This window comes from Prionailurus bengalensis, chromosome E1 (genome assembly GCF_016509475.1).
Source record: "Prionailurus bengalensis isolate Pbe53 chromosome E1, Fcat_Pben_1.1_paternal_pri, whole genome shotgun sequence".
Classification (NCBI taxonomy): Eukaryota; Metazoa; Chordata; class Mammalia; order Carnivora; family Felidae; genus Prionailurus; species Prionailurus bengalensis.
Window position 1 is genome coordinate 49,853,582 of NC_057347.1, and position 16,779 is coordinate 49,870,360.

The following is a 16,779-nucleotide window of genomic DNA, read 5'->3' on the forward strand; positions in this document are numbered from 1 at the left end:
AGGGTAATGTATTACTGTTATAACAATGGACTGGGAAAAAAGAAAAAAAGAGTACAGAAATGGCCTTATTTCATAGGCAAAAAAAACTAGAGGTGCCATTATATTAATTTCTTACTATAAAAATTTCATTCTCTACAACCACTATGCATATACTTGCAAACATTCACCCAATTTCCACCATTTTTCCCTTTTTTATCTACAATAATTAAACACACCTGTTAGGAATTACTTGAAGGCTGAGGACAGTTATTAAAATCGTATATAATCAAAAACTGCACTGTATCTCGTAAGACACAAAACAGAAAAGAGCCAAGACCCAAAAGGACACTTCAGACTTTAAAACGAAAGAGAAAAAATGGGGCGCCTGGGTGGCTCAGTCAGTTGAGCATCCAACTCCTGATGTGGCTCAGGTCATGATCTCATGGTTCATGAGTTCAAGCCAGGAATCACGGGCTGCGCTTGTGCTCTCTCTCTCTCTTAAAATAAGTAAGTAAACTTCAAAAAAGTAAATAAAATAAAATGATAGAGAAAACACCACAGAACTGTTAAATAATTATAATTTTAGAGTTGGATTGTATATTCTCATAAATTTCAGTGTGATCTATCTGTCTATTTACTCTCCACATTTTCCCCCCTTAAACAAGGAGTTTAGTTTTATTTTCTCTGTGCATTTGCAAAACACTTAGGACCAACGCTTGGTGAGTTCAAGCCCCACATTGGGCTCTGTGCTGGCAGTGAGGAGCTTGCTTGGGATTCTCTCTCTGCCCCTCCCCCACTTGTTCTCGCTCTCCCCGCCCCCCCCCCGAAATAAATAAATACACGTAAAAAAAAAAACCTTCTGTGAAAAAAAATTACATTAAAAAAAAAAAGGCCTAAGAGGGATTAGTGCCTTAGCTCTAGGGAGCTACAGCAACTGTGACTGGTCCAAGGAATTGAAAAAATATCGGGAAAATAGAACAGGAGGCAAGAGAATGAGAAATCACGGAGGAAGAGGGCCTTGAAGTGGGCCACCAGGGGGAACTGGAGGCCAGGGTGGTGGGTCTGGATGGAGGGAGGGGCCCCGCTGGTAGCCACTGGGTGGGGGTTGCGGAGGCTCAGTATATCCACGAGGAGGTATCACTGGAATAGGTCCATGCATCCCAGGTGGAGGCATAGGACCTGGATGACCCATGGGAGATCCAAACGGAGGCCCTCGAGGGGGCATGCCCTTTGGAATAGGTCCGGGATGAGGCACTCCAGGTGGCCATTGGGATGGTGGCTGTCCCCCACCCCCAGAGCCTGGGGGCCCAGCATGGGGGTGTCCTAAGCCATAAAGACCACGGTGGGCTGGCTGCATCTGAGACACCCTTGGATGGAGCATCCCACCTGTAGGAATGGGTGAGGACGTGAATATCCATGCCCAGGATGTCCAGCCCCTGGGGTTCCTGCTGATGGTGGGCCAAGTCCTCCAGCTCCAGGAGGCACAGGTGGTGGGGGCATGGCTGGGGGGTATCCCAGGTGGAAGCATTCTAGGAGGCAGCACTGTGGTGTTGGGGGGAGGGAGGACCCAGGAGGAGGCATGCCTGGTGGAGGAAGCCTGGACCCCAGTGAGATACCACAGGATTGGGGGCTGAGGGTGGATGTGGTGTATACTTTCTACACTTGCTTTAATCAATGTATATCACATACTCAATAAACTCCCCTAGGGAGAAGTGATGTAAGATTAAGGATTTGCATTTGAAGCTTTGTAAGTGTTCTAGATTTCTAAGCAAGTCCATTCATTCACTGATTTTAGAAACTATGTATTAGGTACCTAGTTAAGTGTGAAGAGTTATTCAAGACAGATTCTTTAACAGACCTATTATTTTTCTCTATTATTTTACAGTTTTCAGTGTCTTTGGATCTTGGCTCTTTTAATGTTCTATGTCTTGGGGAGCTGTGGATAATTTTGAATAGACAAGATTTTATTTTATTTTTTTCAATGCATTTATTTAGTTTGAGAGAGCACTCATGCAAGCAGGGGAGCAGCAGAGAGAGAGGGAGACAGAGCATCCCAAGCAGGCTCCGTGCCAACAGCACAATGCAGGTTCGACCCCACGAACCATGAGATCATGACCTGGGCAGAAATCAAGAGTCAGATGCTCAAACACCTGAGCCACCCAAACGCCCCAATTAGATAAGATGTTAGACTGAAGGATGAGGCCAGTGATAAAATGAGTCTCTAAGTATCAGGTAGACACTCAAGAAATATTTGTAGAATGAATGAAAAAGGTCAGGCTTCTGTTCTAGGCACTGAGGAAACGGATTTAATCCTCACAATAACTATATATAGTAGATACAATTATATCCCCCATTTTATAGATGAAGACAGTAAAGCAAGGAATGGCTAAGAAAGTTCCTAATACATAGCAGAAACAGGACTCAAACTCAGGTGGTAAGCTATAGAGTTCTCCCCCTTTATCCCTCATTAAATAGTCTCTTATATAAGTGAATACTGTACTTACAAAAGGAAATGTGTTTCTCTCTGTTTTAATAAGTTCGGTAAAGTTAAAAATTCCAAGAAGGGCATTGCTAACAATTCCCATAAGAACAGGAAAACAAGTCATTCTCTTGGTATTACACGCAACTGAAAATCTGTAATCCTTAAAAAAAAAAAAAAAAGACACACAAATATAAGTTTTAAATTCTTAAAGCAATCATACTTTCTGTACAACTTATAAAGGACCAGGGTGGAATTAGGGTGAGAAGGAGACTATTAGTTTTTCTTTGACACTTCAATCTTCTTGAATTGTTGTAAGAATGCATTATTTTGGTAATCCAAATGACTTATTCTGTAAATGAAATAGATGAACATTCACTAACATGAAAGGATGTCAACGATTTATATTTTATGTGACAGAAAGAGTTTCAGGGCCCTCTAATACAATTCCAATTTAGGAAATATGTCTTAGAATATGAGATTGTTCTAAAAATAATGTATTTTTATAAAGGAAAAGTGTGTAGAAGACATTTACCAAACAACAGTTAGAAATATAATATGGGAAAATAAAGAAATGAAATTATTTAGAGAATTTTCCCTTCTGTATTACATATCCCAGTAATGTTTTAATTTCCCTATTAAAAATGCGTTGCCTTTTTTCTGCTTTATGGAGGTGTAATTGACAAACAACATTTTAATCTACTTAAAATGTAGTTCATAATGATTTGACATACATATATATTGTGAAAAGATTCCTCCCATCTAGTTAACATTTCCATCACCTCAAATGTATATGTGTGTGCATATATATTATATGTCTGAACACTTATATTATATATAATATATATGAACATTTAAGTTCCACTCAGCAAATTACAATTATACCATACAGTGTTATCAACTATAGTTTCCACATTACACATTAGGTCTTGAAACCTTATTTATCTTTTTTTTAATGTTTACTTATTTTTGAGAGAGAGAGAGAGAGACAGAGTGCAAGTGGGAGAGGGGCAGAGAGAGAGGGAGACACAGAATCTGAAGCAGGCTCCAGGCTCTGAGCTGTCAGCACAGAGCGTGACGCGGGGCTGGAACCCACGAAACGTGAGATCATGACCTGAGCTGAAGTCGAAGTCAGACGCCCAACTGACTGAGCCACTGAAGCGCCCAAGCCTTATTTATCTTATAGCTGAAAACTTACACGCTTTTACCAGCCTATCCCTATTTTCCCCACCCTTAGCCCCTGGCAACCACTTTTCTACTTTCTGCTTCTAGGAGTTTGACTTTTTTTTTCTACTTATAAGTGATACCACGTAGTATTGGCCTTTCTCTATCTGTTTTGTTTCACTTAGCCTAATGCCCTCAAGATCTATCCATGCTGTTGCAAAACATGCATTGCTTTTATAACAAATAAAATCATTAATAACGGTGCCTGGGTAGCTCAGCTGGTTAAGCTTCTGACTCTTGGTTTTGGCTCAGGTCATGATCCCGCAGTGAATGAGCTCAAGCCCCACATAGGACTCTGTGCGGACAATGGGGAGACTACTTGGGAATTTTCTTGCTCTCCCTCTCTGTGGCCCTCCCCCCATCCTCTCAAAATAAATAAACTTTAAAAAATAAAAAACAAATCATGAATAAAAGATGATCCCTTTAAGAGATAGAAACGTGTGCTCTTTAAATGATTACAATTTCATACTTTAACTCAACAAGGACTCAAGAGTTGAGTTGCTTCTCTATAGATCTCAAGTATTAGAAGGTGGCAAGACCCCATTCATGATTCAACAGTACGTGGATGCAAACATACCTTCCGGTCACCAGACACTATGATGGCTCCATTGTAGGAAGGATCATCGGAGCCATTTCTATTTCTAAAATCATCTACTTCCAGAAGTATATCCTGACGCTTCAGTGCCTGCATAAAGTCTTCAATATTTGATCCTAATGTAATCAACGAAGGAAGGCAGAATAACATCAAGGAAACCAAAGTCTAAGCTTTAAAATAGCAAAGATGTCTCCTCATGTTAAGGAATGCCCAGGATAACATGATAAGGACCTTCACTCTCTGAGAATATCCTGAGATTAATTCCGATGCTGGGACAATGAAATGTGGTCTACTGTCTTGAGTGCAACAGACTCCTTTCAGAAATATGTTCGCGGATTTTGTACTTCTTATGAAGGGAAAAGGATTTATTCCTGAGGGCTAGATTTGCAATTCTCACAGAAATAAAACTTTTTATTAGCGATTTTTATAAACTCTGCCAGATGTCTGTAATGTTTGTAGCTACAAATACTATACACAAAATACAAACTTCCTAAGCTAGGCTTGTTCTACTGATGATACAAATCGGTCCTACTCATTATCTAACCTGTTGTATGTGGCCAACGCTGCAGTGATATTTACTGTACGAGGGACCCGTTCAAGACATCTTCATGAGATGAGGGTAATTTGATATTATCCATTATGTCCATTACTTTTCTTGGTTTGAAAACATGTTATCAATTTCCTTAATTTGAAAACAAAGCAAGCTCTGGGCACACACACCGCTTCTCCCCCTTGCCGCTCAAGCTATTTTTAATATAGGTCTTTTTTGCTGCTCGGGTTTGTGTTTCAAAAGATCTTTGATGATAAAAACCAAGAGTAGATTTAATCCCTATTTCTCACCTGTATTGTTGATGACCAATAGACTGGTAAGAGGAGTCTGTGAGGGTTGTTCCAGAGAAAGAAAATACATACTGGATGAGAGCTCCCGACAATGAGTGGAATGAGATAACGCAACCACTATCTTCACAAAAATGGTAGGGATTAAAGGAATACCAAGTAACAGTAACCTAAGTAAAAGAAAATTAAAATGCAAGTCTAAAACATCTTCCCTCCAACTATTTAAGTCACAAAACATGCCATAGAAATGCCAACTTTGGGAAATTCAACATACAAATATGGCGGTTAGTTACATAAAATGACAATGACGTTAATCTGAAAGAGGGCTCAAAATTTTTCATAAATCATATCACACTGCGAGATTTCCAAGGATAATAAGAGCATCAAAAGAGAAGGTGAAATCCAAGTGGGTTCCTCTGGTGGGTGTGCTGGTTGATCAGGACAACAGGGAAAACATTGGATGGGATATCGGGAGCCTCTAACAGCCTATCTGCATAGTTTTAAAGGGAAAGAAGCCTTATTTCACACTGCCCTCAAACTTGCAATGTGTACAATTTCAAGTACCATTTTAACTTGCATCAGCTGTTGTTTTGTGTATACTTTAATTTTCATGAAACTAGATGCCATATTTAATGCACAGTTTTCAGGTCCTAGAATGCATTCTTCCAGCTCAAACTACCAGTTGGAAATCTCTCAAGTAATCCTTTTGTTTCTCTAATTAAAGTTGGTGAGTCCACTCTTTGCAACGACTTCTTTCGCATCAGACCTCAGGCTCTACCACCTTCTCCCTTCACAGGGGAAAAATGAAGTCCAAACTCTCGCTGATCTTATCACCTCCCCTCCAAGGACAGAAAACATTTCCATCCCCTCAGTCTGTCCTTCTGCTGTAATAGATGTTATCTCGCTCACTACCAAAGCTCAGTTCTTCTCAATAGTGCTCTGAACCCAGACCTTTGCCACCCACCCTGACACCTTGCTTTGTTAGCTCATCTTTCATTGTTTTCATCCTACTGGCATATTCTTACCATGGCTGAAGCATTTTCTAATGTCTCCCATTGATTAAGGGGCGGGGGGGGGAGGCAACAACAAAGGAAGAAAAAAGAAACTTCCCGACTTCAATGTCTCTTCAGCTATTACCTATCTTTCTACTTCCCTCCATGGCCAAGCACCTCGAAAGAGTTATCTATTTTCAGATCTTCTCGTCTTAAAACCTTTCATGACTTCCCTTTTTGCCAAATACAATTGATTCTTTCTGCTCTAAACTGGGGTTCTCTCCCTCCTATTTACTAATCCCTTCACGTTTTCCAGTCTTGGCTCAAATGTGACCATTTCAAAGAGGCCAACACTGATCACCTTATTTAGAACTATAACGAACCCCTAACTCCCACCAGCCCTTCCCATCCCTTTACTCTATTTTGTGTCACCTACCATATAATTTATTTAGTTTCTATGTTTGTTATTTGTTATCTTTTCCTCCCAGCCAGAAGGTAAACACCATAGCACCTAAAATAATGCCTAGCACATAACAAGCCTCAATAAGGATTTGCGACATAATAAATGATTAACATATTTATTGTGTAATTATTTAATTAGTATTTTTCTTCCCCACACGATATAAGTCTAAAGGCCTTTTCAGTTGTACTCACTTCTGTAGGATAGTACTATAAGCACTGGAAAAACATTTATTAAACACATGAAGAAATTAATAGACTTGTTTTCTTCATGTTTGAACTTTTCTGCTCATATTCACTAGAGAGATTTAAAGTAGACTGATACTGGGGCACCTGTGCGGCTCAGTTGGTTTGGTGTCTGACTCTTGATTTCGGCTCAGGTCATGATCTCAAGGTTTGTGAGTTTGAGCCCCGCATCAAGATCTCTGCTAACAGTGTAGATAGAGCCTGCTTGGGATGCTCTCTCTGCCTTGGTCTCTGTCCCTCCCCTGTTTGCTCTCTCTCGCTCTCAAAATAAATAAATAAAGTAGACTCAACAAAAAGAAAGCCATCTGATACTTACAAGGACAAAAGAAGTTTCCTCTCGTGCCTTAACTTTAAGAAGCGAAGCCTTGCCATTGCACACACCTGTCGTCTCCAGAGAGTTCTGGTACTGATGGCCTTTCTCAATCCAGGAAGAGAGCAAGGAGCCTGTTGCATTTCAGACTCAGTTCCAGCATCCCTTGTCTCATTGACTTTCTCTTGTTTCCAAATGCCAACATCTGTAGCCATGTAGTAAACCATTATAACGGGCTACGCTATTTGTACTTTCTCTTTAGAAACTTTGAAAACGACACCAGAATATTTTGAAACAGTACTTTTGATAAGTTAAGCTACTGATATCCATAACTCTTACATTGAAAATGTGTCCTTCAGACAAATATAATGGATCCAATTCCAATGAGTGAGTATATTAACTTTTGAGACTGAGTTAGGCTTCTTGGGAAGCATTTATTCTTTCAAACCAATAGCAGCGTATTGCCAAGGGATTTTTGCAGAGCGAGTTTTATGCGAAAACACGAGGATAAATGTATGTAACTGAGTTTCTAAAAGGTCTGCTCTGTCATCTGGAGCTCCTCCACAGAATTACTGATGACTGACACCCCAGTGACTATTTCAAGACACTGGTTTTAAGGAATAGAAAGTCCATGAAAGACCTCTTGTTCAAATCCCACATATGCCTCGTGGCAGCTGTTATGTCTTGGCTAATCACTCAACTTCTCCAAATCTTAGTGTTCTCCCTGCATAACACAGTTATGATGGGAATTAGGAACAACATAATCCAACAGCTGAGCACAATGGCTGGCACATAGTTAGCCCCGAAATGCCTCTAATGATTATTATTACAAACCGAACTAAGGGAACATATCATCTTATCAAGTTACCTGTTGTTAATACATTAATGAGAATTAATTTACGAGCTAAGTAAGAGTACATCTTTATAGAGAATGGCAGGTAAGAGACAAAGCCAGGACTCATGCCATTAGCAGGAAGCTATTGATGATAAAGGACAAGTGGGCATTGCAAAGGGATGTGAGTGTTACTGCCATAAGAGGGAGACAAATGTTACAAAGTAATTACCCAGCACCTTATTATCAGGTCTGATAATGTTAGGTATAAAATAATTACAATACTTTTAGGGGCGCCTGGGTGGCTTAGTCAGTTAAGCGTCTGACTTTGGCTCAGGTCATGATCGCATCGTTCATGAGTTCTCCTGCATCGGGCTCTCTGCTGTCAGTGTGAAGCCTGCTTTGGATCCTCTGTCCCCTTCTCTCTCTGCTCCTCCCCCACTTGCTCGAATGTGCTCTCTCTCTCTGTCTCAAAAATAAATAAACACTACAAAAATTTAAATAAAAATAAAATAACTATGATTCTTTTAAAAGCAGGCAACTCTATTTTATACCTAATAGACATTCTAGGCAGAATTCCACATAAAAATCTACAAATATGACAATACATGGTCATTTTCTGTTTTTTTCTTTCTTAATTTTCTGCTAGACACGCATTATTATACCTGGCTCATCAATTGTTGATTTGCCTTCTAGATTCAAGAAGACTTCATTCAGAGTTGTCATGGAAACATCATAATTCATTATGCCCTGATTAGAACACTCTTCAAGATCCCTGTAAAGATCTAAAAAGAAGAAAGTAATAAATTAATGCAATTAAAATTGCTGATAAATACACTGAAATCCTAAAGATCACTCAGAATAGATAAATCTAAAAGCATTTTCAAATTAAAGCTGCCACAATAATCCAATAAGAACATCCCCATGTTCTCTGGTCCTTCAAATCAATTTTATTATTTTAAATCTCTTTTTTATTTCAGAAGCTTTAACATTTCTTGTATCACCATGGCCATGTGTGAGTATGTATGTCTACTTAAAAAGTCATCAAGCGGCTCCTGGGTGGCCTGGTCGGTTAGGCATCTGACTTTGGCTCAGGTCATGATCTCGTGATTGGTGAGTTCAAGCCCCGAGCTGGGCTCTGTGCTGACAGCTCAGAGCCTGGAGCCTGCTTCAGATTCTGTCTCCCTCTCTCTCTCTCTCTCTGCTTCTCCCCCACTCGCACTGTCTCTTTTTGTCTGCCAAAAATTAATAAAGGTTAAAAAAATTTTTTTAAATAAAAAAAATAGTAAGGCCTTATTTAATCTGTGTCTCTAACAGAAATGAAAAGTTTTTGCTCTTTCAGAAAAGAGATATTTCAAAGCTTCATTGAATGCTGACAAAGAGAGCAAATCTGGGTTTCTCAGTGAAATACATTCATGGAAATTTTAGTTGATCTCACATGAAAACCATGTATCGGATAACACACTTCATTATGTTGAAAACAGGAGGCAGAGCTCTTAGGAATAAATATTTTCATGGGTATAAGCTTTCAAATCCAACTGACAGAAGACAGAATGCATGGACACTTAGTTGTAGTCTCTGCGACCATATAGTAAGTTACCTGGAAATTTGTTTGTTCTTTCCAAGGGCAAAAGATACACAAGTTTTTCTTCACTTTCTGCTCTTAACTTGGCATCAGGGACGTGCCGCTTAATGAGGGATGTGATTCTCTCCAGATTACACATTTCATTCCTGCGTAAACTAAGGTTACAAAAGAAGCAGAAGTCTTTTGAATTCTTCTCCAACACCATGGCTCATCACAAGACAGTTTTCCATTAAATAATTTGAATATATTACAGGCGTCTCCTGCTAACTTCAGGAATCAGGTTCCCAGAAATCAGATATCCTATTTCCAAGTGCTAAATGGTAGCCTTGTTTGAATTATTTTAAATGGGAAAAAATACAGATATTACATGTCAATTCCAAACCCCCAGCCAACTTCCTGAAATGTAACCAAAGTAAGTTGAAATTTCAGTAAACATATGATATGGATAGATAGACAGCAGGCTGGTATATAATATATATATATATATATATGTATTTACATATTATATATAAATAAATAAAATATATATTGAGATATATATATATATATATATATATATATATATATAATCATGATAGGATGTAAAGTACATGAAACATTACTTCTGGATCATTAAAAAATTAATAGGGTCTTCAATAAATAATTGCTTTTTTTGTAGCAAATGGCTTCTATTCATGCTAATAACTTGCTTGTTGATATGCTGTGCTTTCTAAATTATCCCACGTGGTATTCTGACATCAAAGTTGATTCTGATGCATAAAGATGACTTGGAACACAATTTCAGACCTTCAGGGCCAATTGTTTCATTAAAAATCACTTGCCTTTTCTGGGTGGGGGGGGGGGGGCGTGCCTGGGTGGCTCAGTTGGTTACGCATCCGATTCTTGATTTTGGCTCAGGTAATGATCTCATGGTTTGTGAGTTTGAGCCCCATGTAGAGCTTTGCACTGAGAGTGCAGAGCCTATATGGGATTCTCTCTCCACACCTCCTCCCCCGCCCCCCACTCTTCCCACACTATCTCTCTCCCACTCTTTCTCTCTCTCTCTCAAAAAATAAATAAACTAAAAATTTTTTTTAAATTATTGCTTTTTGAAAACATAATTATAAATTTTTATATATTAGCCAAGAAATGTTTTATTGAAAGATGTATAAGCATTTGGAAATCTACATGTTTAAAACCAAGAAACAACCAACAAGGAACATGTCAATGAGGGAGATACATTGTACTGTTTATTGTAAATCAATTTCCACCAAATATTAGGTTGGTTTTCTTCTACCTCTAGAGGATTACATGAAATGCCACCCCTTGTATCGACAGTCATATTAAAGAGCTACTCCCATGGGCGCCTGGGTGACTCAGTCGGTTAAGTGTCCGACTTTGACTCAGATCATGATCTCACGGTTCATGAGTTGGAGCCCCGCGTCAGGCTCTGTGCTGACAGCTCAGAGCCTAGAGCCTGCTTTGGATTCTGTGTTTCCCTCTCTCTCTGCCCTTCCCCTGCTTGCACTCTATCTCTTTGTCGCTCAAAGATAAATAAACATTAAAAAAAAAATTTTTTTTAAGTTACTCCCAGAATACATTACCTTAAATGATATCCAATACCCCATTTTTGCTTCAGAAACAAAGATGACCCTGCACATTTCAACTTCCCATTAGACAGAAACACTTTCCTATCTGAGTAGAAAGAAAGAAAGAATAAATTATGTGAATTCCTTATATGGGTAAATTCTCTGCTCTGGAGACCAACACACTGAATGGGTTTTTTAGTATGAATGTAGTCTCGTATGACTGAGCTCCTGGGTACAGCACCGTTTCTCATCCCCATGCCTACTTTGAAGCAGGACTCAGAAATTCACTGCATCCCTCACGGGTTATCCAATGGCATAAAACATTACAAGGAGGCCCAATCTTCAACTCTCCCTTCATGCACATACTTTACTATGTAACTTTGCAGTGTTCTCTCACCATGATCAAGGAGATCTGCTCTACCCCTTGATATCTGCCTCCACCATGCGATTTTCTTTGGCCAATGCCATGTTAGCCTACTTTGGCCAATAGAGGCTTAAAATGGGCTTGTGCATTGGGACTTGGTCTCTAGAGCCTTAGTCCCTGCCATGAGAATGCCTGGGGTAGTCTGCTGCAAGATGAAATACATCTAGAGTGGGGCTGTCACCTAAGTAACCTTAGGTTATCCAACGGGCCTTGCCAATGGCCATTCAACTACCAGACATAAGTAAGTGAACCCAGTCAAAGATGGGAAAATCTCTCTAAGTGAGCCCACCCTAAATTGCCAACTCTCCAACTTATGCACTAAATAAATGCTTATTGACTCAAGACACTAAGTTTGGGGATGGCTTGTTTCATAGCTTTATTGAGGCAGGAAGTAGTGGGCATGGAAGTCAAGTATATTTTAAGGAAACTTAGTATAGGATCGTACTGCACGTCAGACAGTAAACTTTCTCTTCTTTTCACAGCGTCGTTTCTGACTTAATTTGTTCCAGATTCTTCTTCCATACCCTTTTCTGGCTCACTGAAACTAGTCCTCCACCTGCCACTATGTCCTAGGCAGAACATTCTCCAATATTGCATCTTCATACCCTCGATTAGTGAAACAAAGATCCTCTTAAGAAGGCAACGAAGGCTTGTAAATTTTTTTTTTTCTGAAATTTATTGACAAATTGGTTTCCATACAACACCCAGTGCTCATCCCAAAAGGTGCCCTCCTCAATACCCATCACCCACCCTCTCCTCCCTCCCACCCCCCATCAACCCTCAGTTTGTTCTCAGTTTTTAACAGTCTCTTATGCTTTGGCTCTCTCCCATTCTAACCTCTTTTTTTTTTTTTTTCCTTCCCCTCCCCCATGGGTTCCTGATCAGTTTCTCAGGACCCACATAAGAGTGAGACCATATGGTATCTGTCTTTCTCTGTATGGCTTATTTCACTTAGCATCACACTCTCCAGTTCCATCCACGTTGCTACAAAAGGCCATATTTCATTTTTTCTCATTGCCATGTAATATTCCATTGTGTATATAAACCACAATTTCTTTATCCATTCATCAGTTGATGGACATTTAGGCTCTTTCCATAATTTGGCTATTGTTGAGAGTGCTGCTATGAACATTGGTGTACAAGTGGCCCTATGCATCAGTGCTCCTGTATCCCTTGGATAAATTCCTAGCAGTGCTATTGCTGGGTCATAGGGTAGGTCTATTTTTAATTTTCTGAGGAACCTCCACACTGCTTTCCAGAGCGGCTGCACCAATTTGCATTCCCACCAACAGTGCAAGAGGGTTCCCGTTTCTCCACATCCTCTCCAGCATCTATAGTCTCCTGATTTGTTCATTTTGGCCACTCTGACTGGCGTGAGGTGATACCTGAGTGTGGTTTTGATTTGTATTTCCCTGATAAGGAGCGACGCTGAACATCTTTTCATGTGCCTGTTGGCCATCCGGATGTCTTCTTTAGAGAAGTGTCTATTCATGTTTTCTGCCCATTTCTTCACTGGGTTATTTGTTTTTCGGGTGTGGAGTTTGGTGAGCTCTTTATAGATTTTGGATACTAGCCCTTTGTCCGATATGTCATTTGCGAATATCTTTTCCCATTCCGTTGGTTGCCTTTTAGTTTTGTTGGTTGTTTCCTTTGCTGTGCAGAAGCTTTTTATCTTCATAAGGTCCCAGTAATTCACTTTTGCTTTTAATTCCCTTGCCTTTGGGGATGTGTCGAGTAAGAGATTGCTACGGCTGAGGTCAGAGAGGTCTTTTCCTGCTTTCTCCTCTAAGGTTTTGATGGTTTCCTGTCTCACATTTAGGTCCTTTATCCATTTTGAGTTTATTTTTGTGAATGGTGTGAGAAAGTGGTCTAGTTTCAACCTTCTGCATGTTGCTGTCCAGTTCTCCCAGCACCATTTGTTAAAGAGGCTGTCTTTTTTCCATTGGATGTTCTTTCCTGCTTTGTCAAAGATGAGTTGGCCATACGTTTGTGGGTCTAGTTCTGGGGTTTCTATTCTATTCCATTGGTCTATGTGTCTGTTTTGGTGCCAATACCATGCTGTCTTGATGATGACAGCTTTGTAGTAGAGGCTAAAGTCTGGGATTGTGATGCCTCCTGCTTTGGTCTTCTTCTTCAAAATTCCTTTGGCTATTCGGGGCCTTTTGTGGTTCCATATGAATTTTAGGATTGCTTGTTCTAGTTTCGAGAAGAATGCTGGTGCAATTTTGATTGGGATTGCATTGAATGTGTAGATAGCTTTGGGTAGTATTGACATTTTGACAATATTTATTTTTCCAATCCATGAGCAGGGAATGTCTTTCCATTTCTTTAAATCTTCTTCAATTTCCTTCAGAAGCTTTCTATAGTTTTCAGCATACAGATCCTTTACATCTTTGGTTAGATTTATTCCTAGGTATTTTATGCTTCTTGGTGCAATTGTGAATGGGATCAGTTTCTTTATTTGTCTTTCTGTTGCTTCATTGTTAGTGTATAAGAATGCAACTGATTTCTGTACATTGATTTTGTATCCTGCAACTTTGCTGAATTCCTGTATCAGTTCTAGCAGACTTTTGGTGGAGTCTATCGGATTTTCCATGTATAATATCATGTCATCTGCAAAAAGCGAAAGCTTGACTTCATCTTTGCCAATTTTGATGCCTTTGATTTCCTTTTGTTGTCTGATTGCTGATGCTAGAACTTCCAGCACTATGTTAAACAGCAGCGGTGAGAGTGGGCATCCTTGTCGTGTTCCTGATCTCAGGGAAAAAGCTTTCAGTTTTTCCCCGTTGAGGATGATGTTAGCTGTGGGCTTTTCATAAATGGCTTTTATGATCTTTAAGTATGTTCCTTCTATCCCGACTTTCTCAAGGGTTTTTATTAAGAAAGGGTGCTGGATTTTGTCGAAGGCCTTTTCTGCATCGATTGACAGGATCATATGGTTCTTCTCTCTTTTTTTGTTAATGTGATGTATCACGTTGATTGATTTGCGAATGTTGAACCAGCCCTGCATCCCAGGAATGAATCCCACTTGATCATGGTGAATAATTCTTTTTATATGCCGTTGAATTCGATTTGCTAGTATCTTATTGAGAATTTTTGCATCCATATTCATCAGGGATATTGGCCTGTAGTTCTCTTTTTTTACTGGGTCTCTGTCTGGTTTAGGAATCAAAGTAATACTGGCTTCATAGAATGAGTCTGGAAGTTTTCCTTCCCTTTCTATTTCTTGGAATAGCTTGAGAAGGATAGGTATTATCTCTGCTTTAAACGTCTGGTAGAACTCCCCTGGGAAGCCATCTGGTCCTGGACTCTTATTTGTTGGGAGATTTTTGATAACCGATTCAATTTCTTCGCTGGTTATGGGTCTGTTCAAGCTTTCTATTTCCTCCTGATTGAGTTTTGGAAGCGTGTGGGTGTTCAGGAATTCGTCCATTTCTTCCAGGTTGTCCAATTTGTTGGCATATAATTTTTCATAGTATTCCCTGATAATTGTTTGTATCTCTGAGGGATTGGTTGTAATAATTCCATTTTCATTCATGATTTTATCTATTTGGGTCATCTCCCTTTTCTTTTTGAGAAGCCTGGCTAGAGGTTTGTCAATTTTGTTTATTTTTTCAAAAAACCAACTCTTGGTTTCGTTGATCTGCTCTACAGTTTTTTTAGTTTCTATATTGTTTATTTCTGCTCTGATCTTTATTATTTCTCTTCTTCTGCTGGGCTTAGGCTGCCTTTGCTGTTCTGCTTCTAGTTCCTTTAGGTGTGCTGTTAGATTTTGTATTTGGGATTTTTCTTGTTTCTTGAGATAGGCCTGGATTGCAATGTATTTTCCTCTCAGGACTGCCTTTGCTGCGTCCCAAAGCGTTTGGATTGTTGTATTTTCATTTTCGTTTGTTTCCATATATTTTTTAATTTCTTCTCTAATTGCCTGGTTGACCCACTCATTCGTTAGTAGGGTGTTCTTTAACCTCCATGCTTTTGGAGGTTTTCCAGACTTTTTCCTGTGGTTGATTTCAAGCTTCATGGCATTGTGGTCTGAAAGTAAGCATGGTATAATTTCAATTCTTGTAAACTTATGAAGGGCTGTTTTGTGACCCAGTATATGATCTATCTTGGAGAATGTTCCATGTGCACTCGAGAAGAAAGTATATTCTGTTGCTTTGGGATGCAGAGTTCTAAATATATCTGTCAAGTCCATCTCATCCAATGTCTCATTCAGGGCCCTTGTTTCTTTATTGACCGTGTGTCTAGATGATCTATCCATTTCTGTAAGTGGTGTATTAAAGTCCCCTGCAATTACCACATTCTTATCAATAAGGTTGCTTATGTTTATGAGTAATTGTTTTATATATTTGGGGGCTCCGGTATTCGGTGCATAGACATTTATAATTGTTAGCTCTTCCTGATGGATAGACCCTGTAACTATTATATAATGTCCTTCTTCATCTCTTGTTACAGCCTTTAATTTAAAGTCTAGTTTGTCTGATATAAGTATGGCTACTCCAGCTTTCTTTTGGCTTCCAGTCGCATGATAAATAGTTCTCCATCCCCTCACTCTCAATCTAAAGGTGTCCTCAGGTCTAAAATGAGTCTCTTGTAGACAGCAAATAGATGGGTCTTGTTTTTTTATCCATTCTGATACCCTATGTCTTTTGGTTGGCGCATTTAATCCATTTACATTCAGTGTTATTATAGAAAGATACGGGTTTAGAGTCATTGTGATGTCTGTATGTTTTATGCTTATAGTGATGTCTCTGGGACTTTGTCTCACAGGGTCCCCCTTAGGATCTCTTGTAGGGCTGGTTTAGTGGTGACAAATTCCTTCAGTTTTTGTTTGTTTGGGAAGACCTTTATCTCTCCTTCTATTCTAAATGACAGACTTGCTGGATAAAGGATTCTTGGCTGCATATTTTTTCTGTCTAGCACCCTGAAAATCTCTTGCCAATTCTTTCTGGCCTGCCAAGTTTCAAAAGAGAGATCAGTCACGAGTCTTATAGGTCTCCCTTTATATGTGAGGGCACGTTTACCCCTTGCTGCTTTCAGAATTTTCTCTTTATCCTTGTATTTTGCCAGTTTCACTATGATATGTCGTGCAGAAGATCGATTCAAGTTACGTCTGAAGGGAGTTCTCTGTGCCTCTTGGATTTCAATGCCTTTTTCCTTCCCCAGTTCAGGGAAGTTCTCAGCTATGATTTCTTCAAGTACCCCTTCAGCACCTTTCCCTCTCTCTTCCTCCTCTGGGATACCAATTA

At 39.5% G+C, this 16,779-nt stretch overlaps 1 protein-coding gene across 1 annotated transcript in view; it reads right to left on the reverse strand.

Annotated features, from left to right (window-relative positions):
- The window catches only part of ABCA10 (ATP binding cassette subfamily A member 10), a 76,690-nt gene that overhangs the window by 23,807 nt on the left and 36,104 nt on the right, over positions 1-16,779 (reverse strand). The window contains exons 16-22 of the mRNA XM_043585122.1: positions 11,122-11,212; positions 9,554-9,693; positions 8,619-8,738; positions 7,128-7,326; positions 5,118-5,284; positions 4,260-4,393; positions 2,484-2,621 (exon numbers count right to left, since the gene is read on the reverse strand). Coding sequence (XP_043441057.1) covers positions 2,484-2,621; positions 4,260-4,393; positions 5,118-5,284; positions 7,128-7,326; positions 8,619-8,738; positions 9,554-9,693; positions 11,122-11,212 — 989 coding nt within the window. The remainder of the gene's footprint in view (positions 1-2,483; positions 2,622-4,259; positions 4,394-5,117; positions 5,285-7,127; positions 7,327-8,618; positions 8,739-9,553; positions 9,694-11,121; positions 11,213-16,779) is intronic.